The following is a 26,462-nucleotide window of genomic DNA, read 5'->3' as shown; positions in this document are numbered from 1 at the left end:
TTACTTGATTAAAGATTGTTTACTGCAGTGCCCAACCTGGTGTGGTTCCCTTCAGCTTGCAGGTGAGGGAACAGCACCTCACCTCTGGCTTCCCCATGCAAGAGCTGTCTTCATGCTGTCTGATTGCCCTTGGCTGAGCTGAGCCCTGCTCCACCTCATCACAGAGCAGTTCCTGATAGGAGATTAGGGATAAGGGTTAAGCTTATTTGGAAGATATTTGGCTGAAGAGAGGAAATGCCTGTGAGCTGTTAGTGCTCTGCTCCAGCAGGGCAGACCTTGGAGGTGTTGCAGGAGAGGTGCAGAAGCTCTCAGCCCCACCTTCCTGTGTACCCTTTCACTGCCTCCATTTACTACACAAGATGCTCACAAATGTGACTATAGAATTAGTAGGAGACTTTAGCAAGAACACAGTACCCTCCTCTGTGTCTGCTCCCACTCTTCCTCACTGCCAGCACCCTGGGGTGCTCTAGGGACAGTTTATTTTTAAGCAGATGCAGCTTTTTAGTGTTTTTTTTAATCACATTTTGTATAAAATGCTCTAGGCCAGCCAGTGTTCTGAAACCCAACCTTGTGTAACATCCCCACCACCCCCCACCCCAGCACACAATCAAAATGTACAAAATCATTGCTGCTCTCACAAGGAGCTCCAGCTGCCCAAGGACCTGCTGGGTAATGCTCCTGGATGCTGGTTTCTGTGAAGCATGCCTGTGGGGATGCTTGGCCCACAACACCCATGGGACACCTGCTCTAGGGCAGCAGGAGTGGCTGTGGGAGCAGCAGGCTCAAGGAAGGGATTGCTGAGAAGAGAGGTTCCTTCCCTGTGTGGCCTGAGCTGCTGCACAAGCTGCTTGGGGCCACTGGGCACAGGAGCTCTGACCTGCCATGATCACAGGCTGCTGGTGGGCACAAGGGAGAAAAATCTTCTCAGCCCAGCTGAGATTCAAATCTTCATTCTCAGGATGGGGCTGGGGGTCCCAAGCCTCAGCCCTGATGCACACAGCAGGTCCAAACCCTGGGGCAGCTGCACAGAGCCACCCTGCTGTGCCTCAGCCTGTGCTGGGCTGCAGGCTCAGCTTCAGTGTCAAGACTGCATCAGTTCTGGTCAGGAGCAGGTTTGACACCGCTCAAACTGCTGCTTTCCCAGAGATGTGGCTCAGGAGGATGCACAGGACCAGGCTTCACTGATCCCTGCTGGGACCTAGCCCCAGCCTGGCTCCATCCTGCTGCCAGCTGCCCTCAGGAGAACACAAGGTGCCTTTTCTTCCTTCTTCCCATCCACTGTGTCCACCACAGGGAGCTCTTCTTCTCTGACACAAATGCCTCCAGGATGCTGGGTCTGACTATGAGTGGTTGCACAGGGGAGTACCCAGAGGGTTCCTCTTTGGCACAGGAGACCTCAGGTGAGAGCGCAGTGCCACCCTGTGCCCACCTCTTCTGGATCTGTACCCCATGCCGGGTGACCAGCTGTTCCTGGGGCCTCACCTCACCCCAGGAAGGGAGAGAAGGACACCAGAGAGTCCAAGGGGCAGGGAGGAGCAGCCATGCAGGTGTCATCCTTGGGTGTGTCACATGCCATCATACCCTGGTCCCTGGCAGTAGTAGGGCTGGAAGAGTCGCTCATGGGCACAGACCCTCATGGCCCTGTGTGTGTGCAGCAGCAGCTGGGGGAAGCGGGAGGTGAAGTACTGCACAAAGCCATCGGGGACGGAGCCTAGGGCTTCCCTGACCTCGACTGGCAGCTCATGGTAGTGGTGCTTCTGCAGGAGAGAGAGGGAGGTGAGCAGGAGTGGGGGGTCATGGGGACGGGGGGAGCTGGGGTGGCTGTACCTTGTTCCTCATGGCCCGCAGCAGGTCCCGCACTGAGCCCCCCTTGTAGGTTCGGAACTTCCTCAGGTCTGGGCAGAGCAGGAGAGATGCTGAGCGAGGCAGGGTGTGGCTGCCAAGGTCCCCTTGGTACCAGCCCGACCCTGAGCCCTGGCAGTGCACTGGCAGTGCACAGTGAGCACCACAGCCTGCAGTGAAGCTGGGCACTGCTCCGCTCTCTGGCATGAGGACTGGCATGTTCACCCAGCCTAGTTTTCAGCTCCTAGGCACAAGCAGCTGCCTCCTGCCCAGTAAAAGGCAGCAGACTGGGAGTCCCAGTTCCATGTGGGAGGCAGCAGCAGGATCAGGCTGCAGGTCAGGCTGGCTCCAGGCTCACCTGTCTGCAGTGGGAGGGAGATGTGCATCCTCCAGTTGGTCCTCACCACCACCCGTGCCCCCTGCTCCAGGGCAGAGACCATGGCCCCCTCGGCAGGCTCCCTCTCGATGCGGTCACTGACGTCCTGCACGAGCAAGGGCAGGGACCACAGTGGCTACATTGCTGGGCCTCACCCTGTGCCACCCATCCAGTGCCAGGGAACAGAACCAGCCAGCACTGAGGCTGCACAAGATGGGTCTGGCCCTGACCACCGACCCCAGGAAGCCTTCCACCCCGTCCAAAGTAGCTCACAGTGAGCACAGTGACCCAAACAGGGCTGTTCCCTGCAGATGGTTTACAGAGCATCTGGAGCACACCTGCATTCACTGACGGTGGGACAGCTCACCTGGAAGAACTGCAGCTGCTTCTCCTGGCTCCAGAAAAAGGGATGCACAAGGACCATGGGGGCCGAGGGCCGATGCTGGGGCTCGGGGCTGATCATTGCCACAATCAGCTCTCGTGCAACGAGCTTGTCTGTAGGGAACAGCACAGCAGGGAGCTCACCCCCAAAAGGGCTCTGGGCTCAGGGCTTCCCATGGGCACCTGTCTGTGGGGCAGGGTCTCACCATGAGTTTCCTCCTGCAGGCAGCTCAGCTGGTAAGAGCCTGACAGGATGTTGGCCTGGCGCCGCAGGCTGTCCCCGAACGGGTGCTGCCCCTCTGACACCACATAGTAGAAGATGCAGCCAGCTGAGAAGATGTCCACAGCACATGTCTGCAAAACACCAACGGGGAGATGAGGCCCTGGCAGCAAAAGGCAGGGAAAGCTTTCACCTCCCACTTTCACTCACTGGTGTGAGCACTTGGTCGCGGGCTGGGGTATACCTCATGCCAGGCTCCTGCCTGCCCTGCTTAGCGCTGCCAGCGGCACCAGACCAGGGCAGAGGGTTTCAGAGGCACAGACAGAAAGCAGGACTCCATAGTCAGATGGACACACCAGGACTGCTGGTGTCTCACTCAGCTCTGCAGGCTGACCCCAGTACAAGGGTATGTGGCTCATGCTGCCAGCACCAGTGTGTGCCCTGCCAGGGACCACTACGGCAAGTGGTTGCCAGTAGGAACAGAATTCTCTGTGCTAAGCAGCTGAGAAGACATCAAGGGCTGAGCTGCTAACCCAGCACAGAGGCTTCCTTCGACCTCCCACTCTGAGTTTCCAAGGACTGCAGCTAGAGAAGATGCTCCATACTGAACAGAGCAGGGCACAGAACCCATGAGGGGCAGCAAGGACGAGGGAGGTCCTAGCCAGGAGCACCAGCGCTCAGCATCCAGGCTGGATTGGGCTCCTGGAGCCTTGGTCTGGATTGTGCATTTCAGCAACATGTAGCAAGATTGCTGCCAGCACAGGGGACTCAAGGAGCACCCGAGGTGAGGAGAGCATCCCAAGCTGACTGACCGGGTTCTCCTTTGGGGCCTCCTGCAGCACCTCAGGAGCAATCCAGCCCTCGGTGCCAGGGATGCCCGAGCGGAGGCTGAAGCTGTGCCGCCCCCCCTGCAGCTTCTTGCAGAGGCCAAAGTCCGAGATGACAGCTCGGATCTGCCCGTGGGGGCTGGGGACAGAAATGAGGATGTTGCAGGGCTTCAGGTCACGGTGGACTAGAAGAGAAGGATGCAGGGTGTCACCCGGCAGGGCTGGAGCAGGGCAGAGCTCTGCCTGCTGCCCTGCATGCTGCCCACCCTGCCCGCCCTGCCAGCCCTGCCTGCTCACCAATGCTGAGGGAGTGGAGGTGTGCCAGCCCCGCCATGGTCTGGCGCAGCACAGACACCGGGTCCAGGCCACGGCGGTCAAAGCTGGGGCTTTCCACGTACTGCAGGGAGGCAGAAAGAGAAGGACTCAGGCCTGATGGAGCGGGCAAAGAAGGCAAGGCTTGCCCAGAGAGACTTCTAACTAGGCTGGCAGAGGTGGAAGGAGACAAGCCTGTGTGGCACACTGCCCTCACTGGTGCCCTCACATCCCCACAGCTCCAGGGATACCTCTGCTTTACGGAGAGGCAAAAGGATGCTTCTCTCCCATGCCAAGCATGGGAACAACAGCTCTGGCCAATGCCAAGGCTTGGAGCTGTCATGTCCCTCCTGAGGGCAAACGGTCAAGAAAACAGGGACAGGGCCTTGGCTGGCATAGAAACAGTGCTGCTGCCAGCTGCTTGGCCTCTCCAAATCACCTTGAATCCTGCCAATGTCCAGTCCCACCTGTTCCCTCTGAAAGCTGGGAAGTAGGTCGGGAGCAGGACTGTGTGCCCATGGCCAGGAACCCCAAAACGGGCTTCAAACCCAGAAGCTGCTGCTGCCAGCCCTGCCCACAAGCATACACAGCTCCCAGCTCCCACGGGCACACTCAGCTCTCGCGGGCATGCACAGTGCCCTGCTCCCAGCAAGGCCCCGGGGACAGAGGTGCCAAGAGAGGCAGCCTGACCTGATGGGCACCCCCGCGGGCCCGTGCCCACCTGCTGCAGCGTGGCGGCGCAGAGCTCGGTGGCGATGTAGTGGAACTGCCGGTCCCGCTCGGTGCAGAAGTAGCGCACCACGTGCGGGTGCTCGTCCGACTCCCGCAGCAGCTGCACCTCGCGGTCCACCAGATGGAAGCACTCGGGCAGGAGCCGCTTCACGGCCACCTTCCGGCCGTCGAACTGGCCCCTGCGTGGAGGCTCAGCCGTGGTGTCCATGCACGACCCTCCCCAGCCAGAGCAGAGCCCAGTGCTGGCAACTCAGGGTCCTCAGCCTGGGGCACCTGGGGGTGACTCCCAAAGACAACGCCCCCTTGCTCCGCGCTCTGACAGTCAGGTCTCGGCCAGAGCCAGGGGAACCTTAGGAAGGGCTGGAGCTGCTGAGGAATACCTGGAGCAGGCACAGCGTAGCTGCCTGAGAGCCCAGTGCAGGCAGGAGGGGAAAGGGGCACAGTGTGCTGGTGTGAGGGGACACCTGCCAAAGACAGTGAGCCCACCTCCCAGGTGGCTTTGATGAGGAACATGGGAAGGAGAAGGTGGCAACCCACTCTCAAATGCCCCTGAACCAGCAGCTACCAGCCAAGGAATGAGCTGCCCTGGAGCTGTTCTTGTGGCTCCTAGAAGAGTGGTATGAGGGCAAAGCAGTCCAGGGGTGCCACTCACCTGAAGACAAAGGTTCCTCCAGCTCCATGGCCCAGCACGTCCTTGGGGTTAAAAGAAATTTTCCCAACCACAACCACATCTGGTTCTGCATCTGCAGAGGAAGAGGGACAGAGCCACCCTCAGCCTGTGAGCCTTAGCCCTATACAGAGGACACCAGACCTTTAACCACCTGGCCTGTTCCTTGGCCCTGCTCTTGCAAGGCTTTCGTAGCCCATGGTGATCCACGAGAGATCTGCATTTTCCCCATCTCAGCTGGGCTGCAGCCCTCTCATCTCTAGGGCATCTCTGCTCCAGCTTTGGGTGACACATCTACAGACAGAGCCACTCACCCCTTGCCTGTTCCCACCTGCACACACCTTCAGCAGCTGCTGAGACATCTGGATCCGGGCTGCCCATCCCATTAGGCAGGTCCTTCAGGTGATCCGAGTGGCTGGAGCTCTGTGAGAGTTGTGAGAGGCTGCCCTGGCCCAGTGCTGGCTCCCTGGGCTCTGCAGGGACATCCTCTTGAGAGACCCTGCCTGGGAGCAGCTTCTCTTGCTGCTGCTGCAGGAGCTGAATCTGCTTCTCTAGCTGCTGCACCTCGTGCTGCTTCTGCAGCCTCTGGAACACAAACCAGGGCAGCACTCAGCTCCTGTGCCCAGAGCAGAGCTGGGGTATGGGCAGAGTGGGGCACAAGCCACAAGTCTGTGCCGTGCCCAGCCTCAGCTGGGTACCACAAGCGGGTTCAAGACAGCACAGGGGCTGCAAGGCTCATCCCAGCCATGGCACTGCTGCTTGTGCTACAAGGACGAGAAAAAAAGGGAGGTCCCAATCCTTCACAGAACCCCCAAATCCCAGCATGATGGGGTTGGAAGGGACCTCTGGGGATTAGTCCAACCCCCCCGTGATCAAGCAGGGGCACCCACAGCAGTTTGCCCAGAATCACAATGTCCAGATGGGTTTGGAAACTCTCCAGAGCAGGAAACTCCACAACCTCTCTGGGCAGCCTGCTCCAGGGCTCCAGCATCCTCACACCAAAGAAATTTCTCCTCACATTTTGGTGGAGCACTGTTAGAGCTCCTGCAGCAGGCTCCTCCAGTGACCACCACTCACCGTGACCAGGAGGAACAGGATTCCCCCACCCAGCAGAACTGTGCCAACACCAGCCAGCACCAGGTCCCAGGTGCCAGCCTCAGGGTACACCTCCATCTGCTTTGGTGCTGGGTCCAGCTGGGAGTGCTCCTTGCCACGCAGAGCCGGCTCCTCCAAGCTGCTTGGGGCCAGGAACTGCAACACATGCCAGGCACAGGTGACACCAGAGGGACAGCTCTCCAGGCACTCAGGTTGGGCACCCCTTCCCCATGTTACACCAGGCTGGGGACCCACAGCTGAGCCCCAGCCCTTCAGTGACCCAGCACTGCCTGAGGTTCTTCCCAGTGCCAAGGTGGGACCCAGCAGAGCTCCACCACTCACGTCATCGAACATGGTCCTGGCAGGAGGAGCCCTGAAGATGATGGTTTCCGTGGTCTTCCTCAGGTTCTCTGGGAAGGCTCGCAGCATCGTGGTGTGGACCACAGGGGGCAGCTCGTGGTGCCCTGTGGTGGGAGGAGAGTGAAGAAAACCATCAGTGGATCTCTGGTCATGGCATCAGGCCCTCATCACCCCAGCACCAATGTGGGCTAGGCACACAGCTCTGCTCTCCTGGAGCAGTCTTGCTTCTCATGGGACACACAACACGATGGCTACAACTTGCTGGCTCCATCTGCAGAGAGGGGCACCTGGAGCAGCAGCAGCCAGCAGAGAAAGGCTGACTCTGCTCCTCTGCCTCCCTGACATGACCCTGAGACACCATCCTGACCTCCAAACACACCAGTGCAGCCATCACACCTCTGACAGTAACCACGGGGTGGGGAAGGATCGCAATGGCAGCAACCACAAAGCATGGAAGGACCCCAGTGACAGCCATCATGGAGCAGAGAAGAACGCTGGTGACAGCAACCACAGAGCAGGGTAAGGAACCCAGAGCCTGCATGCCAGGCTTGGTGTGCAGTGGCACACCCACAGCAGCCCTGCTTAAAAGGGTCCCCTTGAGGGGAGGGGACAAGGATGGGCTGCAATCAGCCCAAGCCAGAGTCACCACAGTCCCCAGGAGTGAGTCACAGCCTCGGTCCATTTACCCCAGTGAGCAGAGCAGGTGGGGCTGCTGCCACCCCAAAACACACTGGCAGCACTCTGGGGCACCCTGCGGGAACAAGGACACAGGGAAAGCCCTTGGTATAGCTCCAGCTTTGGAAAGAGAGCAGTAGGATTCCTGCAGGCAGCCTGAGACCAGAGAGAGTTCAGGCCTCTCACACAAAGTGTCACTTGCTAAGCAGTGAAAGTCTTAGAGGGTGTTGCTGAGTCAGGAACCCACTCCTGGGAGTGAGAGCCCCATTCCTGGGAGTCAGGAACCCACTCCTGGGAGTCAGGGACCTGCTCCTGGGAGTCAGGGCTTATAAAATACTTCATTTGTGTCCTGACACCTGCTGATAATTTAAACACTTGCAGAAGTGCTTGGCCAGCTCTCCCTTGTGGTTGAGACCTCAAGGACAGCGCTGCTGCTTTTCTTTTCCCGGGCCAGACTGTAAATTCCATGGCTTCACGAGGGGTTCAGCAGCCTAAGGAGCTGGGCAACGGAAGAGCACAGGTACAGCCTCGGCTGCCCACCGCCGGTGCCCACTGCCAGTGCCCACCTATGAGCAGCCACTGGTTGCGGGGCGAGGCGATGCTGCCCTGCGGGTACTTGACGTCGGTGCTGGGCGTGATCTCGCACTCCCCCGACTCCCTCATGGTGACGTCGTCCGTGGTGGGGCCGTCGATCCTGGCCAGGGTGATGCTCTGCGGCTGGGGACCGACAGCTCATGGAGCAGCAGCGGCGGCTGGCAGCCGTGCCCGCAGCAGCTGGCCCCGAGAGCAGACTCACCACCAGCGCCACGCTGCTGTGCACCAGGGAGGTCAGGGCATAGAAGCTGGCCGCGTGCTTCCCCACATACAGCGCTGGCCTGTAAGGCAGGGACAGGCATCAGCCCCTCCACCCAGCACGGATCAGGGCAGCCCAGGCGCCAGCAGGGCCAATGCCACCAGCTGCCAGGGCACAGAACCACCTACAGCAGCTGAGTCTTGGTGGCAGAGAAGTCCTTCGGGGACTGGTAGCTGCCCTTGAGGAGGTGGATGTCCTGTGAGTGGAAGGTCAGGTAGCGCAGGGTCTCCATGGCCAGATTGAGGTGTGGGACGCGGCGGAGGCTGTCCTGGTGCCACAGGTAGATGCCCACCACGGGCGAGCCATAGTTGTGTGCCCACAGGACCTCCCCGCTCTCCTTGTCCAGTGTCACTAGCAGCCCGTCGCCGCTCGAGGCGAAGTGTGCCATCTCTGGGCAGAGCAGAGGGAGCTGCCCGGGGGACCCTGCCACCAGCCCTGAGCCCTTCCCTTAGCTGCTCTGCTCCCAGCAGAGCTGTGCCTGGCACAGCAGCCTTTTTTCCCAGCAATTGGCAGGGCCAAGACCCGCTGGGCACAGCAGCACCTCCCCAGGTCCCTGCACCACCAGGGTCCCACTGGGTGAGCTGCCTCCTGTGGCTCCCCTGGCTCCCAGGAGCACGGTGGCCACTCACTGTAGTGCTGGCACTCCTTGCAGAGCGGGGCTGAGTAGTCAGAGAAGGTGGCATTCCAGCGCAGCTCCCGAGACTTGGTGTCATACATGGTGATGACATACTCTAGGGACCACAGCAGGGCACCACGTCATGCCCAGCACCCTGGTCCTGGGGCTGGGTGGGCAAACCGGGAGGAAGGCTGGCTTACGGGTACGGCCGATGTAGAGCAGGGGGCTCGACGGGCACAGACCATCCCAGGCCTCTGTGGAGAGAGTGGTCTGCTTCTCTCCTGATTTGGGGTCCACAATGAACCAGGTGTCCTGCTTCTTCCCTGGGAAGCAAAGTGCAGTGTCCATGAGTCCCCACAGCCCTGCCGTCTGTCCCCTGCTCCTCACCGTGTCTCCTCCCCACTCTCCGCACCGGTGTAGAGGACCCCATCCGAGCTGCGGCACGGCGAGGACTGCACCAGCTCCGGGATGGTGAACGGCAGCTTCTGCAACAGACAGCACCGTGCATGTGGGGGCAGAGAAACCTCCCAAGGTTGCAGCCTTCCTGCCTTTGGCAGTGGGGTGGGAAAGGAGAGGCCCCTGGGACAGCCTCTCCCTCCTCCCTGCCTTCACTGCTCAGCCCAGAGCAGGACAGGACAGAGTGGTGGGGAAGGGTCCCAGCTGTGTTTGCCCCACACCCGCTCAGCTGACATCTTCCAGGAGCCACCAAAAGCCCTACATGTCCTGTCCAGCAGGTCCACCTGGACTCCCAGCCCAGTGACCCCCAGGCTGTGGGGGGGTGGGGATGCCCACAGCCCCACTGACCATCAAACCTTCCTTGTTTTTTCCTCCCAGAATATAGAGGCTGCCATCACTGGGGTTTGGAAGGAACGCAGGTCTGGAAAGGAAGAGAGAGGAAGATGAAACTTGAGCTGGGCACTGCCAAGGGCTGAGAGGAGCTGTTCTAAAGAACCACCCTCAGCTGTTTGCTCCAGGGTGATCCACTGCAGGGCTGGAAACCTGGAACCCTCCAGCACTGGCTCTGGTAGGAGACAACCTCCTGCCCCAGTCAGCACTGTAACTCCACACAGCTGTCAGCAGTGCTGGCTCCATGTCCTGCCTGCCCGGGGGAGACTGCTCTCCTGCCTCCCTCTGCACTTCCAGAAGGATTTTCCCCAACTTCTCTCCTATGCTTTTGTGCATGGTGGTGCTGTGAGCTTCTGGGCTGGCTGTGGAGAGGCTGCAAGCCCACAGCTGCTCATCACCAGCTACACAAGGGAAGGTGTACAGGCTGGCAGGGTCATTGCTCCGAGGTTCTCTTCTCCTGCACTGGACCTCTTGGTTCATCAGGGCATCGTGCACTTCCAAGCAGCTCCTGCCCAGCCCACGGGCTGCCCTCCCTGAAAAAGGCACCCTGCCCACGGGGGGGACACTCACTCTGCCACATAAACAGGCACCTGCAGAATGGGATCTGAAAGAGAGAGCAAAACACAGCCGTCAGCATCGCTCCCCAGGCGTAGGACAACGTGACACTGTGTGCAGAGCACTGCCCGAGCCCAGCTCCACAGATTTGCATTTCACACCCAGAATAGGCACTGCTGCCAGTGGGGGTCTGCCCCACCAGCTGCTCTGCTCCCCTACACCCATGCTGGGGCTGGAGCTGCAGCTAGCAGCACCCCAGAGCTGGCCCAGAGCATAATCAGCAGGAGCCAGGCAAGAAGGTACATCCCCAACCTCCAGCAGGGACAAGTCCTGGGAGCCAGCACCCCAGGTCACTACTCACCATCCTTCAGGGTCCATTTGATGTCACCAGTGCTCTTGCTCACTGCATGGAGGTTTCCATCCAGCGTGGAGATGAAGAGCAGCGTTTCTGGGACTGTCACGGCACCACCTTTGAGGCACTAGGGACAGAAATGCTGTCCTCAGAGCAAGGCCAGGCTTGGCGACAAGCCACCATGACCTGGGCCATCTCAGGCAGCCCAGCACCCTGTGCACCCAGCACACCATGGCAGCAGACTGTGGGAAAGGGCCCCAATGTCCCTTCTCATCCCCAGCGACACAAGAGAGAGCTGGACATAATTCACCTCCTTCTACCAGCAGGTCAAGACCACTTGTACCTGCAGCCCCACCTGTACCCACATCTGCCAACAGCTGTCCAGAGGTGCTGTCTTTTGCATACCCATGGCACTAAGGCTGCTGCAGCACCCATCACATCCCACCGGTGCCACCTGGGGTGGGTGCAGTCTTTCCCCTTCCCTCTCCCTCCTTTCCCCTGGGATGAGCTGCAGCCTGGCTGCTCCCAGCCCCAGTCCCTGGAGCCTCTCCAGAGGTGACTCGAACGGCCCAGCCTCGGGCTCCTTCCGGAAGCAAACAAGTTGGGTGACTTCTCCTGCCAGAAATGCAGCCACTGCTTGTCCTGGCCTCCAGAGCTGCAGCTCTCAGCGGCCACGACATGGAGGCAGTGGCTGCAAAGCCAGGTGGGGAAGAGGAGCTGCTGCTTCCGCATGCAGCCAGTGCCAGCTCAGCCAGGGCACACACGCCAGCCTCACCCTGTCAGCAAACAGGGATCCGCAAACAGCATGGGCACCCAAACGGCTTCAGGTGGAGGCAAGGCTGGAATGGCTGTCCCCAGTGCCAAGGAGCAGAGCAGGGTCTGTCCCCAGTGCCAGGGAGCAGAGCAGGGTCTGTCCCCAATGTCTGGGATCAAAGCAGTGCCCATTCCTGACACCTGGGATGGGCAGAATAGTGCCCAGACTCCCCACTGGCCACGATGCAGAAGCCAGTCAAGCCAATCAATCATGTGGAGTGGCCCAAGGGATGTCCTTGGACATGACATCCCCTGGCAGCCCCCTTGCTGCCCTTCCCCTGCTCTATACCAGTTGCCAGAGCCTGAGCCAGGCATAGCCTGGCCTGGAGATACACCAGACTACAGAGCAGGGATCACCCTGTGCCATCTGCTGAGCAGGACCTGATGGTGGTACCAGCCCAGCCATGGCAGAGCAGGGCCAGGAGACACACACTCCTCTGAAATTCCTCCAGCTCCAACCACAGACAGCAGCCTGCAAGGATGCCAGGCTGTCTGTTCTCAGGCTGCACCTATGCCAGGAGCACACACCAGCTCCCTCCCAACACACCTCACATCAGACCCTCTGCTTCAAGCCCAGGTTTTTTATCTGCCCTTCTTGCTTAATTTTCCAGTGAGCTCAGAGAGAGATTCCAGCTCTTCCCTGTCAAGGGCACACAATGTGGCAGGCAGAGGAGGGTGACTGCTGCCCACTGCCCAGCTTTTCCAGCACCGTGTGGGCACGCAGGTGGGCTGGGGGCTGACATGAGGGGCTGACTGTGGGGTCAAGGCAAGCCAGGAGCTCTGGTGCTGTGGACAGCTGCACAAGGGAAGCAGAACAGAGAGCACTGAGCGCCCCCCCCCGGCCAGCCCAGCTACAGCAGGCTGCAGGCTCCGCTCTGCCCTCTCTGCCACCTCTTCTGCAGCTGCTGGTGTTTTGGTGACAGGGCACTGGGACAAAGGCCAGGCTGCCCAGCCTGCTCCCCACATAATATCACGGGTGGCACTGGGAGCGCTAGATGGGCAGGAGCTGCCAGCCCAGAAGCGTTGGCTGCTGTTCCCATGGGATGTCCTCAGGATTCCTGAGGCTCTCTCCATGCCAGCCTGGTACCTGCAGGGATGATGCTGAGCCCAGAGTGAGATGTGGGCTTGGGGCACGCTCGCTGCCCCAGTGATGGGGGGGGACAAGCAGAAACACGGTGCCAGTGTCTGCTGCTTCCTCTGCCTGGGCAGTGCTACCCACGTCTGCCAAACCCACCCTGGCACACTGCCCTTGTCGCTCGAAATGCCACCGGCTGTGGGAGCTGCCACCCAGCTCCCGAGGGCACCATGCTGACAGCCTCTGCAGGCAGGAGCAACAGGGCCTCAGCTCAGCCACAGCTGTGCCCAGAGCTGGAGATGCTTCTCTGGGCAGAGCTGAACAACCTCTGGGCTCTGCGTGTGGGCCCTCGCCCTGGTGAGCAGCACTCACCTCCATTACACTGCCAACACCACCTGCCCTGCAGCCACATGGCCCCACCTGCCACCACCCTGACTGCCCCTTCACCCCACAAAACACACTCTCCTGGGTGCCAGCCCCTGTGCACTCGCAGAAGTCCCTCACCCACGGCCAGCAGCAAGATGCTCCTGCCCGTGTCACCACGCATTGGCACCCAAGGCACCAGCACCCAGTGCCCGCTGACACACAGCACGGTGCCCGCGCTGTCACACCAGGGCACAGGCACTCCCACCCATGGGGCACACACAGGGCACAGCCACACGCGCGGACCCAGGCTAGCACCCGCACCTCCCGCCCGCGAGCACCGACACAGCCTCACCCGCATCTCCCCCCCGGGCCGAGCCCAGTCCGTACCAGTGCCGGCAGTCGGACCAGCAGCAGCGGGACCAGGAGCAGCGGGACCAGCAGATCTCGGAGCGGCCCCCGGAGCAGCCCCAGACGCAGCGGCGCGGAGGGGCCGCCCATGTCCCGGACATATCGGGGCCGCGGCGCGCAGGGCCGGGCCGGGCCGGGCCGTGAGTCAGCGGGGACGGGGCGGATCCAGGATGCGGGTTCCTGCCCCCCCCAACCCCGTACCCGGCCTGGCCCGGCCCCGCGCAGCACGAGGGGCGGACGCGGGCTGCACCCTGCGCCCCGCTGGCACCTCCGGTCTCCCTGCACGACCGCAAGGAGACATGCCCCCCGTGTGTGGCATCTCCCCCTGCCTGTGGCATTCCCCCACTGTGTGTGGCATCTCCCCCTGCCTGTGGCATTCCCCTCCCCGTGTGTGGTATCTGCCCCTGCGTGGGGCAGTGTCCCTGTGTGTGCCACCCCCAGCGCGGAGGAGCAGAGGCTCTTCCTTGGGCACCAACCCACTTGAGACAATCTTTCAGCCTCATTTCAGTGAAGAGCAGGGCACTGAGCTCCTCCCCAAAGGACAAACTGCACCTGAAATGGATTCACAGTAGGGTTCGCCCCCCGTGGGTGCACCGCGGAGTTAGGGCACAGCTGGACATCACAGTGGACAGGACCTCGTCCCTTTTTTATACCATTTACCAGAGATTGTGGACTTTATTTCAGTGCTAGAACTACTGAACTAGCTCAGACCTCTTGGAGGCTTTAGGTGCGGGGGTGAGGAAGTTCCTAAAGCCAGCAGTGGGCACCCACCAGCAACTGAACACCAGCAGTGTCTGCCAAGTGCTACACAGCCAGGGCTGCTGGAGCCCAGCAGAGCAGCTTCTCCTGAGCACCTGCCTCTGGGAAACACAAGTGGAACTGGTGACATCACAGCAGGTTGCCTCCACGTGTGACTCGGAGCTGAGCATGCTCAGCACCACCAGGACAGCTGCAGCCTAAAGCAAGCTCATTAGGGCAGGGGGCTGGAGGAGCTTCAGAGCCTCTTGTTGTGAAGTGGGGCACAGCGGCAGCACCCTCCCCAGCCTGGGAGGGAGGCACACATGGTGTCAGAGGGGCAATGAGCAGAGCTTCTCATGTGCTTCCCCTTCCATTCACCTCCCTGCAGACATCCCCAACACACCCCCACTGGCAGCTGTTCACAGGGAAGGAGCTCACCATGCACAGAAGGCTGAAAGACTCCAACACAGAAATACTTAATTATCAAATTTTAATTCATGACTAATCTTACAGAATAAAACAAGAGGATAACCAGTTGAGGTGACATTAAAAAAAAAAAAAAAACAGCAGTGCAAATCTAAGACTAAATTTTCATCATCTGCCCTCCCCTGGCAATAGAGGAGTTAAAATCCCCCACTCCAAGGCCCTGCCTTACTCCTGCAGTGGACACCAAGAGCTGAGGCTTCAGAACACAAACCCAGAGTGAATGGCTCAGAAGACAGGTGACACACAGAGGACTTCATGAGCCACAGGAAGCTAAGCCTTGGCTAGAAGGTCCAATGCCACGTGGTTCATACCAGACTTGCCAGAGCTCTCCTGGCCCCCCTGCTAGTGACGAGGACATTAATTAACACAAGATACCAATGACCTAATCCTGCTGAGTGGCAAAAGGCTGGAGTGCAAAATGGGAACAGTTCCACTGGAAAAAAAAAAAAATCAAGTTACAGAGGAAGAAAAGTAAACAATAGGAGGAGTTTGGGGCCAGCCCTCTCTGCTGGCTTGCACAGCCAGCACTGCTGCAGGAGCCTCATGGCCCATGGTTGAGGGACATGCTGAGGGGGAGGTATGGAGCAGACCACCATGATATGGCACCTTGACAGGGTCACCATGAGGGGACTGGGTCTCTTTGGCCCTTGACATGTGAAGGAGCAGCAGACATCAGCTGCAGCAGGTGCAGTGTTCAGCAGGCTGGTTGGAGCCTGTTAGGTGTCAGTAGATCCTGACCTAGTTCTCTGAGTTCTGGTCACTTTTTCTCCTCCCTCATCAGAGCATCCCCACTGCAGTTACCCAGCTCTCAGTCACACAAATGAATCATTGACTTTCACCTTGCTATGAAAAGCTTGCAAGTAACACAAGACTTTCACACCAGACCCAGGCTCTGCTCAAACCCAGACAAGGTCTGGTGATCCACCTGTGCATTCCTGATGAAACACCAAGCCAGCAGCTGGCTATGCTTGGGATGCTCAGAGAAGGAAGGAAGAGTGAACTCAGGACAAGGAGAGAAGAAGGGCCAACATGGGGGGGGGAGCTGTGATCCTCAGTGCCATGGAAGGGCATATGGAGAGCTTGTTGCTGCAGCAGGACCTCTCCCCAAGGAGGGCAGTGAGGGGGGAGATGCCAGCTTTGTCCTGTGCAAATTCACATTTGCCTTCTGGATGCTTTAATCATAGAAATCTTTGGGTTGGAAAGGGACCTCAAAGATCATCTAGTTCCAAACCCCAATGAACAAACCAAAGCATTCAATGCAACTACACAAGGGATTGTCCCCCAGAATGCCCACAGGGACTCACCCCCACACACAGCAGGGAGATGAGCTCCCCTCAGCAGAGACCCTCACACTGGAGTGGAACTGAAGTGAATCTGTGCACAAGAATCACCGGATGTTACCACAAACTTCTGATGGACATCTTGGATGCCCAAACCAAGCCATCAGCCAGCTCCAACCATTGGTTGTATTTGCACTTAAGGCTGGTGTCCTCCTGAGGGCCAACCACCAGTTCCTCCACAGCTCCCTTTGTTATGCTGACTCTGCTCTGGAGACCACCACAGACACTGGGGGAGTCCCATCCAGCACCAAGGGAGAGGCTGGCAAAGGGCTCCCCAGCCAGGTGAGGAGATGGTGTTTTGTTAGGTATTAATGATCATTAGCTAACAGTAATAATTGTCTTGGAAACATCACTACAGAGCAGAAGATAAAGCTCCACATCACTCTGACAGAGAAAGGACTTTGAAAGCCCTATTGCTAAGTTCAAATGGAATATTCATTTCCAAAAGCTCCCAAGACACCAACGAGATGAAGCCAACAAACACCAGTTGAGCATTTAATGTAAGCAGCACTTTCTGTACTTTAATTCCAATGTTGCAAAGAACACCAAAGTGAAACAATTTCCTGTTTCAAACCCAACCCAACTGGAAAAGATGCCCCTGAACAGGATCACATTTTGTTAGTTTACAGCATTTTCTTCTCCTGCTCTGCAAACCAAGGGGTTCTGTAGTTGGGTTTCCCTTGAGATGACCAACTGCACCTGGCACAGGACACAGAGTTGACTGTGGGGAAGGGGCAGAGGAATACAAAACCTGTCCTTGTCCCTGCCCCTCTGTGTCCACAGGCCCCCACTCTCAGTCTGTACTCACCCATCACTGCACCAGCACAGCAGCTGCAGGAGCCCTGGGGAGCAGCTGGCACTAAGACACCTCTGCTCTCTCATGGAGCAAAGGAGAGACCAGGGAAGGGAAATGGAATGTCAGGGGATGCAGGGACAGGCCCAGGCACGTGAGAGCTGCCAATCACAGGAGCAACAAGACAGCGAGCACAAAAGGGACCCCAAGTGACACAAAAAGCAATGTCACTGGTTTTTCTCCATGCTGCAGGACATGTTTCCAGCAGGCACTGAAGGTGGGATTCCAGCCTCACCCAGGAGTGTGAGCTGCAGTCCATTTGTGGTTTATCTCCAGCTAACTCACACCAGCTCTGCTGCCTGCACTCGCTGGCTCTGTGCCTCACTGGGGCCTTTCAGGAGAGCTCCTGGCTCAGCACCTTGAGTTCAGGACAGACTGCTGGTGGCTGCACACAGAAAGGAAAGATCTCGAGCTACAAGAGTAACAAGCACCTCACTGGTTTGTAGGTATGATATGAGACACCTTCAGAGGTCATATTGCATGAAGGTTCTAACTGAAAACACAAAGTAGAAGCTGCTCGTATTGCTGTCAGGAGCCTATAGGTACAAACACCACCTGAACACACACCAAGGGAAGGCTTCTGCAGGTCTCTCAAACAGAATACAGATAAGATTAATGCTCATTTGGGAGTTTGCACCTGCTGGGATTCAACTGGGCTCTTTCAAGAAGCGTGGAAAATGAACACAGCCTGTATTAAGATTCCTACAGGGCTGTTTCTCCAGGAGCTCCACAAAACGTTAAGCTACTGGGCTATGAGCAGCACCAAGCCTCCAGAGTTCCAGGAGAGCAGCTCTGCTGGAGGGAAGGTTCACGAGGAGCAAGACTGATTCAGTCTGGCTGCACCACAGATCAGGGCTGTGCACCACTCCAGCACTGGAAGTTCCTTCCAGAAAACCTGAGGTAAATGGCTCGAGTGGCTGGGGTGACACAGGGAACGTGGCAGAGCCAAGGCCAGGAGTGTCACTTCAGACAGGACGATGCAAGGACCTCCTGTCACCTTAGGCAAGAGAAAAGCTGAAAGGTGACTTCAATTTCAGAGCAGTTGCTGGAGAGAGATTCTAAACTGGGTCAGATTCACTGAATTCACTCTCCATGTTCAAACCCAGGTCACAAAGGACTGCCGCAGGTATTTAGGATCCAGAGCAGCATCTGAGCATCTCCTCCCCACCCCAGACAGAGAAGGAGGATCTCTCTGGAGATCTGCTCCCACCACACAGCATTACACAGCATACACCAGAGCTCTTTTTCAGCCAGACAGGTTTGGTGTCACCACAACAGGCTGCACAACCTCCCTGGACTGCAACAGGCATAAGCAGGAAAATGCTCCTAAGATATAGCACCTTGGGGAAGGAGGCAGAGCAGGAGCAGGGTTAGGGCAAGCAGGAGGGGAACCACCAGCAGGGCATGAAAGGGGAGAGCAAGCAGCACTGGGTCACTACAGATGAAAATCACCCACAGTGGTGTTCACCTGCTCCAAATGTGCTGCAGCCAATACAGCCCAGAGCATGGGGTGCACCCAGAGCCCCAGGTACAACCCAGAGCATGGGGTGTACCCAGAGCCCCAGGTACAGCCCAGAGCATGGGGTGTACCCAGAGCCCCAGGTACAGCCCAGAGCCCCAGATACAGCCCAGAGCCCCAGGTACAGCCCAGAGCATGGGGTGCACCCAGAGCCCCAGGTACAGCCCAGAGCCCCAGGTACAGCCCAGAGCATGGGGTGCACCCAGAGCCCCAGGTACAGCCCAGAGCCCCAGGTACAGCCCAGAGCATGGGGTGCACCCAGAGCCCCAGGTACAGCCCAGAGCCCCAGGTACAGCCCAGAGCATGGGGTGCACCCAGAGCCCCAGGTACAACCCAGAGCATGGGGTGCACCCAGAGCCCCAGGTACAGCCCAGAGCCCCAGGTACAGCCCAGAGCATGGGGTGTACCCAGAGCCCCAGGTACAGCCCAGAGCATGGGGTGCATCCAGAGCCCCAGGTACAGCCCAGAGCATGGGGTGCATCCAGAGCCCCAAGTACAGCCCAGAGCATGGGGTGCACCCAGAGCCCCAAGTACAGCCCAGAGCATGGGGTGCACCCAGAGCCCCAGGTACAACCCAGAGCCCGGGGTGCACCCAGAGCCCCAGGTACAGCCCAGAGCTTCTGGTATGGAATAAAGAGGCAAGGAAAAAAAAAAAAAACCAACCAAACAAACCCAAAGCAGGGCACCATTGGGTTAGAACTCCCCAAACAGACAGACAAAGAGATTAATTTTGCTCCCAAAGAGCCAAAGCTGAAAGCAAAGGGCCAGCAGGATATGGCTTTACTGAGCATCCAGTTGCATACTGTTTGGAGTTTATTTAAAAAACAAAACAAAACAAAAAAAACCAACCAACTGCTTGTGAAGTTCTCAGTCACTGAGCAAGTCTGGTGCTTGGAACTGAAAGGTTATGAAAATATCCAGGTTTTGTTCAGAGCATGTAAAAAAAAAAAAAAAGAAAAAAAGAAAAAAAGAAAAGAATCCTCAGGAGTACATTGCAAAGTTTTCTCTTTACAACCAACCTTGGAAGATCAGCTCTCAGCAGATGTATCACACATGGGACTTTGTGAATGAAGGTTTATTGATTTCCATCCATTTGCTTTAAATATGGTTGAAGCTGACTGCAGAAAAAAGGGATGGTGAAATTTTTAAGTTAAAAGTAAACTAATGGTGAAAGAACATCACCTCTGGCTCCCCCTCAGCGCCTCGTGCAGCGTGGTTTAGGAATGAGTTCCAGGACTGCCACATCCAGGGACGCTGGAGGCCTCTCCCAGCAGTGTCCTTAGCTCTGTGCCATGCTCCTGTGCCAGAGGTGAGCGTGCTTTCAAAAGTACTGCCACTTGCCCAGCACCGTGTCCTTGATTGCATCCACGTACTGAGTGGGCACCCAATAGACCCAGTAGTAAGAGGCTTCTGTTGGGCCCAGCTGAAATGCCTGCAAAGACAAAGGTCACATTTACCAAGGGGATGCAGAACAGCTCCTCCACCACAAACCTGACCAGGCTGTGGTCCCTGCCTCCTCCTTCCAAGGCCTGGAGCTCCCCATGGTTATCCGGGAAGAGGTTAAAAAGCCTTCCTCAGAGACACAAGAACTGCAAAGCATGAGCTCTGCCCTTTCAGAGAGCAGCAATGAAAGCCCTTGGCCAGCTTCAACAATGTGAGGAATTCAAGCTGAAAGACAGAGTGTGCAGCATGACTCAGGGACTGTAAAGAAATCAGAGATTCATAGAATGGGTTGGGTTGGAAGGGACCTTAAAGCTCATCCATCATGTCATAGGCAGGAACATCTTCTACTAGACCAGGTTGCTCAAGGCCTCATCCAACCTGGCCTTGAACACTTCCAGGCTTGAAGCCTCCACAGCTTCTCTGGGCAAACTGTTCCAGTGTCTCATCACCCTTATGGGGAAGAATTTTCTTTTAATGTCCCATTTCAATCCAGCTTCTTCCAGTTTGAAGCCATCAACCCTCACCCTTTCACTCCAGGCCTTTGACAAAAGTCCCTCCCCAGCTCTCCTGGAGCCCCCTTCAAGTACTGGAAGGCTGCTCTAAGGTCTCCCTGGAGCCTTCTCTTCTCCAGGCTGAACAAGCCCAACTCTCTCAGCCTGGCCTCACAGCAGAGGGTTTCCAGCCCTCCCACCATTGCTGTGGCCTCTGCTGACCCTGCTCCAACAGGTCCCTGTGTCCTGTGCTGAGGACTCCAGAGCTGGCCCCAGCACTGCAGGGGATGTCTCAGCAGAGCACAGCAAAGGGGCAGAATCCCCTCCCTCCCATTGCTGTCCATGCTCTGGGGATGCACAACCAACCAGAATGGACAGAGCTGAGGAGCTAAAGAGGGATTCAGTAAGACCAGAACCATTTCCCAGCCACAAAATGTCACAGGATTCCTGCTTAGACACCATGACCTATTCTCACCATGTCCTACTCTCATGTCAGCACACATCAGAGAGGAGCTCCATGGCATACCAACCACCTCTCTTCTGCCTTTGGGGCAAGAGTTTATTGCAGCATGTTCTGAAGAGGCCTTTTTCTTACAGGGGTGATCAAAAAGCAAATCAAGTATTTGGGCAAAGCCTGGCTAAGTGCCCTCCTGCAGCCAATTTGAAGGGCTGACATTTGACCCAAAGAAACAGCCTCATGTAAGGAGTTTGCTTCAGCATGAAAAATTAGTTTGGAGTCTCACCTTGGAGACCAAGGCCTCAAAAAGCCCCACAGATGAAAAGAAACAGCCCAAAGGTAGCACAGCTCTCTTCCTAAGGTGCTGCTTTTGTTGGCCCAATCCTAGTTTTGCAGAAAATTTCATATGGGGAAAGTGCTCCAGCACCAAATCCTTTTTTTTTTTAAACCTCCAGCAAGGGGCTGCTGGTTATAGAGGTGTTAACAGAAATCCAGCTGGGTGCAGGGAAACGTCAGGAACATTAAGAGCCATGAGCTACACCAGGGGTGTTCTAACACAGTCCCAGGTCAGCAGCTATGAAATACCACCTGAAGTGCTCAGTGTCTGTGTGAAGCCAGCCCAGATTTCTTCAAGGTGGCACCTGAAACACTTGCACTGTGCCAGCAGACCACCTCCACACCCCCATCACCCCCCACCCAGCTTGAGAGCCTCCCTCTGAGCAGAATGGGTGCATCAAAGGGGAGCTGTTACTCACCATCATGTGATAGTCCTCGTGGCCCTCGATGGGTTCACTCACCACGTTTTTAATGGACCCCATGGGTAACTTCTCTGTTCTCTCTACATGAAAATTGATCAACTGTTATTTCTGACACAGGAAGCTGTGTTTCACACCCAGTTCAAATGCCACCTCTCCTATTTGCCAAAGCTCCCCAGGCCAGCAGTCTCCTCCCTGGGTGAGCTGTGGATACCTACTGCTAACAACCTCATCTCCCACCTCACCACCTCCAGCAGACACCTTGGGAATTCAAAGCAATCCAGAGCTGGACCACACAGTTCCTCAGCTGAGGAATCAGGAATCCTCAGCTGACCCTAATCAAGTCCTTCAGTGCACCTGATTAGGGCCTGAAGTCAGTGATGGGCAAACCCTGGCTTTATTTTATGTTTTCCCACCAGGAACAATGCTCAGCCCAGCAGGATTACTCAGAGTAGTAACAGCTGCTCCAGGGGGGAAGAGTATGGAGGGCTGGCTACTGTGGATTACACCAAGCTCCACAGAAACCAGGCTGACTGAAGACAGGCCACCTAACCCTCTGAATGCCTAGCCCTGCTTGGACCCTGAGGCAGGCAGATGCTATAAAAGCCCAGAGCAGGGACTTTTAATGAGTAAATACAGAAAGAAAAGGAGAAAAGGAAGGAAGAGATGAGAAAGACACAACAGAGCAATGTCAGCCAGCCAGGAGGGACCCATGGGGATGACAAAGGTTATGGTTCATGGCAGAACTTTTCTGTCTGTTCTGTCCCCACTGCTTTCTGAAGACTTAACTCCAACTCCTTCCTTTCAGCTCTAGCTTTCAGCATCAGCTTAAAATCTTCTTGGAGGCAAGACAGAGAAAGCACAAACACTGCACAAAGGAGAAATGGAACCACGAGCTCCTCAGACATCTGTGTGCTCAGAAGAAGCAGCACCTGACTGAAGAAGGCACAGAGGGAGACCAGCTTAGTGATGGTAAAGACAAATACTCTCTGCCTCAGTGCTGTAACACTGCTGACTCCCAGCTACTCACACCTGACAACATTCATTCACTGAGTCACTTTGGCCTCCTTTACTCTTCACAAGTGTCTCAGAAGACAGACATCCATGGCTCCATGAAAATGACACAGAGCAGCTGAGAAACATCTGCCTGTAGCTAGCCCCAACGTACAGAGTGACTGAGAAGCACAAGAGGCTGTGTTGGAAGAATCTGTTTCACCTTTCCAGGACCAGCAAGTGAAAACTACATCAGCACCCAGCTGGTTTAACCCAGCCCTTGTGTGCTGGCACCTGCCATGGATTCCTCAGAGCAGGAAGGAGTTTTTCCCCCACAACAGCCAGCAATTACATCTATCCCCCAGAGGAAGCAAGCTGCTGTTGATTTGGGGAGGCAGGGAAACAGGTTATAGGACAGGCAGGTGAGCACAAGAAGGATCAGATTTCACAGCTCCAGAAACACTCATCCAGAATGCTGCAGGGATACCAAACCTGAAACTGCTCTGCTTGGTGAAAGAAGAGGATTAATCACCTAAACACTCAGCATGCATTCAGAACACACTATCAGAAACAAAAAGATCTGCCTGCCCAGCCTACAGAAGGAAAGCCCCCAGTGTCTTGCTCCATCACTTGGCCAAGGAAATAAAAAAAAATCTCTGCAGCTGGTACTAAAAAGAAGTTTGCACACCAGAAAGACCTCCACTCAAGTCTGTCCTACAGAGTGAAGGGCAAAAACTTCTGAGGTTTCTGCTTACTTTGTTAAGAATGCAGCAGCTGGAGGGGCCCTCCAAAGCCAGCATCACCATCCAATTAGGTTACTTTACTGGGCTATGACTCCTCTTGCTCACCACTAGAATATTCCCCACCCTGGTCACACCACAGCAGCACAGCTTCCCTTGGGGCCAACGGGATATGGAGATGTCCTTCAGCACTGCAAGTTATCAGCACAGCCCTTTCAGCTCCTCCTGGCCTTGCTCTGCACTATAAACTACTTCCTCTGCACAGAGCAGATGCCAGAGCTGCTGCAGCTGCACCCCGAGGAAACAAGACACACAAATAATTTTGTTTGGAAAGCCAGAAAAGGCAGAGATGCCAGCACTGCTCCTTCTCCTCCTGGCCCAGAGACTCTCTGTTGAGTCTCAGCTGAGTCACCAAGTCTCTGTCTGATGCTGGCATCACGCCAACGTTTATGAAGTGCTTTTGAGACATGCTGGCAATGCCAACCATTATCATTTCCAGTTGGAGCTGTGAACAGGAGACTGGCAGTTTAGCTACTGGCACAACTGAACTCAAGCTTTTCAAGAACAGAAGCAAACTATCAAGTAATACTCCATGACCTGGGAGAGCAGCAGTTGAGAAGAGGAAGCAAAACTTCAGTTTTGAAGTATTGCAACACCCAACATCATCCCTTAAGACACAATTCCGTCACACCAGAAGCCATTTCTAGGTCACACGATTCCCTTACAGCCCAGTTAGCAATTATTCATCATCTCAGAGCTGGAGAGGTGCTCACCTTTTGTGCCAATCCATAGCTGGTCTTGCTCAAGTTTAAAGGTCAACCTCACTTTGCCCCCTGACTTGTTGTACATGCCCGACAAGGGCACGCTTGGCAGCCGCTCCTGCGAAGAGGCAATAGAGCAAGTCAGGGAAAAGCCACACCCCCTCAACTCTGCAAGCCCAAGGATGATTCCTCTTTCCAGCTGATGGCTGAGCTAGCAAAGCAAGGTCTCCAAGCACCAAACAGCCTCTCTCTGCTGATTCTGACAACGTCCTGGGGTCTGATTTCCTTACCTGAACACCTTTCACAGAAGGCATCACATCATCAGGTTTTCCTTTATCCAATACTTTTCTGTGTTGCTACAACAGAAGAACAGAAACTGGAAATTACAGAAACACAACAGAGCTCTTTCAGTCTGCTTCCAGCTGCCCCTTGACCACATCCTGATAGCACCAGCTGAGGATTATTCAGTTATTTATCACACAGGAAACAGAGACATTTCAAAGCTAACCGAGTAGTGTCTGTGACAGTCTTTAAAGCACAGAAATGAATAAACCTCCTGACAGAGCGCAAAAGGAAACATCTCTTCTGGAATACACATAAATAGATCTATAGAAAAATCAAGAATCTCAGGTCCCACTTCAATATTGTCCACATTGAACCACAGAGCTGGCATTTGGCAAGACAGTTTTTAACAGTCAAGTGTTTTAGGAGGGAAGGACAGAATCCCTCCACCTCTGACAGCACGATATCCTGCTACAGAGCAGCACAGATCAGAGCAACAGGAACTCAGAAAACCAAACCCACAGCCTGGAACTTGCTGAGCCTCTTCTACCAAAGAGAACTGACAGAGAATAGGAGCTGTGATCAATTACAGAAAAGCCAAAGCATGTTTCATAAAGGCTGAACTTTGGTGTTGCCCTATTTCAGTTTTAACCAAGCTTATTTTGAGGAAGGTACAGGGCTGGCAATACCTTGAGCTTAAAATCCTTTACCAGTCCCTCAACACTGCTTCACAGCCACCAAAGCAAGGCTGACTGCACTGGACCTTCCTCCCTGTTTGGAGGCAGCACTTGAGGATGTGAGAGGAGCACTCAGGAACATCTCTCTTGATGCTCATTTCAAAGGCAGTTTTTGGAAATCAAATTCTTTCATGCCATCAAAAATCAGTCCATTTTAGACAGAATTAATTCAGATAGTGTTTGAGCTAACGACCAAGAAATATTTACCATTTCTGGTCTGTAATGCTAGGCTGTGCCTGGCACCAGCACTAGCAGTGTCCTGCCAAGCCTCAGCCTCCACTGGGCTACAGTTCTGATGCTGCTAGAACTCTTCTCACAGAGCCCATGTGCTGTCACTTAGCTGTAAGGAAAGCCCCCCAAGCCTGCTCTGAGGAGGCTCTGCAGGACCCAAAGGGGACTGCAGAGAGAGAACCACGCACACCCTCCAGCTCCCCCGCGGCAGCAGTTACTGAGATGTCAAAAACCTTTTGTCTGCAAAGCGGCTCCTTTTTATTCTCTTCAGCTTTGACCTCCTGCTGAGCAGCCTCTTTAGGAGTATTTACTGCTAGCACGTCGTTGATCGTAGAGCCCACCACCATTATTTTCGCTCCGTTCGTTATTTTGATTTCCCGCAAGGTTTTCTCCTCGGGTAGCAGTCCCTTGAACATGACTTTCTGCATGGCAGGCGGGAGGCCTAAGGGGCAAGAACACCGATTAGGAGCCGCCTGAGCGCGGCGGAAGGCACGGGCCGGGGCAGGAAAGGCGACGGCAGCCCCACAGACCTGTGAGCGAGTGGATCTTCTGCTTCAGCTCGGCCCCCGTGCTGTCCAGGCAGAACTTCACGTCGTACTTATTCTTGTTCCAGATAACCTTTAACTCCACCAGCTCCTTGCCGCTCTCCGCCTCGCCGCCGTTACTGACAGACGCCGGCGGAGGATCCTGACGCTCCTCACCCTCCGGAGACCTCCCCGCCGCCGGCGAGCCTCCCTGTCCGCCACAGCCCAACGGCAACTCCTCCGCCTCCATGCCCGGCTCCTCGGCACCTGGAGAAGTGCGGACAGGAAGAGCCCGGCCGGCGGGAGGCTGCCCCGGCCCTCCCCACAGCTCCCGTCCCGCAGCGCCGCCCGCGGACCGCCCGGGGCTGGCTCCCTGCCCGCCGCCGGCCCGCCTTCCTGCCCCGCCCCGCCGCCCGCCGCTTCGCGTCGCCCCGCCGCCGGCACCGCTGGCTCCTACCATCGGAGGCGGCGGCGGCGGCAGCCATGATGATTGTGTACAATCCGCCGCGGGGCACGCCGGGAAACGCCCGCCGCTGAGGGATGGACCTCACCGGTTCCCGTAGCCCGGCCTCTTCCAGCACGGTGGGCGGTCTGGGCACCCCAGGCCGCGCCCCCGGGCTCCCCGCAGAGGCGGGCAGGGGCGGGTAGGAATGTCCCAGCCCTCCTCCGAGCTCTCGCCGAGCGCCCAGACCCCGAGGTGACGGTGGCAGTACGCCCTGCGCCGCCGGTGCTGCTCGGCGG

The 26,462-nt window shown here is 56.5% G+C and overlaps 2 protein-coding genes across 2 annotated transcripts; both read right to left on the bottom strand.

The window, feature by feature from the left end:
- Positions 1 to 1,565: 1,565 nt before the first annotated feature.
- On the bottom strand, positions 1,566 to 13,709 carry ERN2 (endoplasmic reticulum to nucleus signaling 2). The gene is made up of 24 exons (XM_054391287.1): positions 13,285 to 13,709; positions 13,106 to 13,199; positions 12,757 to 12,840; positions 10,719 to 10,836; positions 10,373 to 10,406; positions 9,761 to 9,833; positions 9,369 to 9,441; positions 9,157 to 9,279; positions 8,970 to 9,071; positions 8,469 to 8,730; positions 8,284 to 8,362; positions 8,054 to 8,204; positions 6,795 to 6,916; positions 6,435 to 6,608; positions 5,699 to 5,942; positions 5,343 to 5,433; positions 4,680 to 4,869; positions 3,944 to 4,043; positions 3,632 to 3,831; positions 2,806 to 2,953; positions 2,586 to 2,713; positions 2,201 to 2,324; positions 1,828 to 1,895; positions 1,566 to 1,757 (listed from the first exon to the last, which is right to left on the bottom strand). The coding sequence occupies exons 1-24, from the start codon at positions 13,707 to 13,709 to the stop codon at positions 1,566 to 1,568; spliced, it is 3,399 nt and encodes a 1,132-aa protein (XP_054247262.1).
- A 5,633-nt stretch (positions 13,710 to 19,342) lies between these two features.
- UBFD1 (ubiquitin family domain containing 1) lies at positions 19,343 to 26,206 on the bottom strand. The gene is made up of 7 exons (XM_054391132.1): positions 26,179 to 26,206; positions 25,728 to 25,988; positions 25,431 to 25,639; positions 24,238 to 24,303; positions 23,960 to 24,065; positions 21,454 to 21,536; positions 19,343 to 19,739 (listed from the first exon to the last, which is right to left on the bottom strand). The coding sequence occupies exons 1-7, from the start codon at positions 26,204 to 26,206 to the stop codon at positions 19,629 to 19,631; spliced, it is 864 nt and encodes a 287-aa protein (XP_054247107.1). The 3' UTR covers positions 19,343 to 19,628.
- Between the last annotated feature and the right edge of the window lie 256 nt (positions 26,207 to 26,462).

Source organism: Indicator indicator, chromosome 22 (genome assembly GCF_027791375.1).
Source record: "Indicator indicator isolate 239-I01 chromosome 22, UM_Iind_1.1, whole genome shotgun sequence".
Classification (NCBI taxonomy): domain Eukaryota; kingdom Metazoa; phylum Chordata; class Aves; order Piciformes; family Indicatoridae; genus Indicator; species Indicator indicator.
Note: the sequence above shows the minus strand (reverse complement) of the source record. Positions and strands in the feature narration are given on the sequence as shown.

Bases quoted from the DNA above. Each gene is read 5' to 3' on its own strand.
- UBFD1 (XM_054391132.1), bottom strand. From the start codon at position 26,206: ATGGCTGCCGCCGCCGCCGCCTCCGATG. The intron at 25,640-25,727 runs GTCTGTGGGGCT...CTTGCCCCTTAG, and splicing joins GAAGATCCACTCGCTCACAG to GCCTCCCGCCTGCCATGCAG. The intron at 24,304-25,430 runs GTTTTTGACATC...CTTCTGTTGTAG, and splicing joins AGCCGCTTTGCAGACAAAAG to CAACACAGAAAAGTATTGGA.
- ERN2 (XM_054391287.1), bottom strand. From the start codon at position 13,709: ATGCCACAGGCAGGGGGAGATGCCACACACGGGGGGCATGTCTCCTTG. The intron at 4,870-5,342 runs GTGAGTGGCACC...GCCTCCACGCAG, and splicing joins GGAGGAACCTTTGTCTTCAG to GGGCCAGTTCGACGGCCGGA. The intron at 2,714-2,805 runs GTGAGACCCTGC...TGTTCCCTACAG, and splicing joins CCTGCAGGAGGAAACTCATG to ACAAGCTCGTTGCACGAGAG.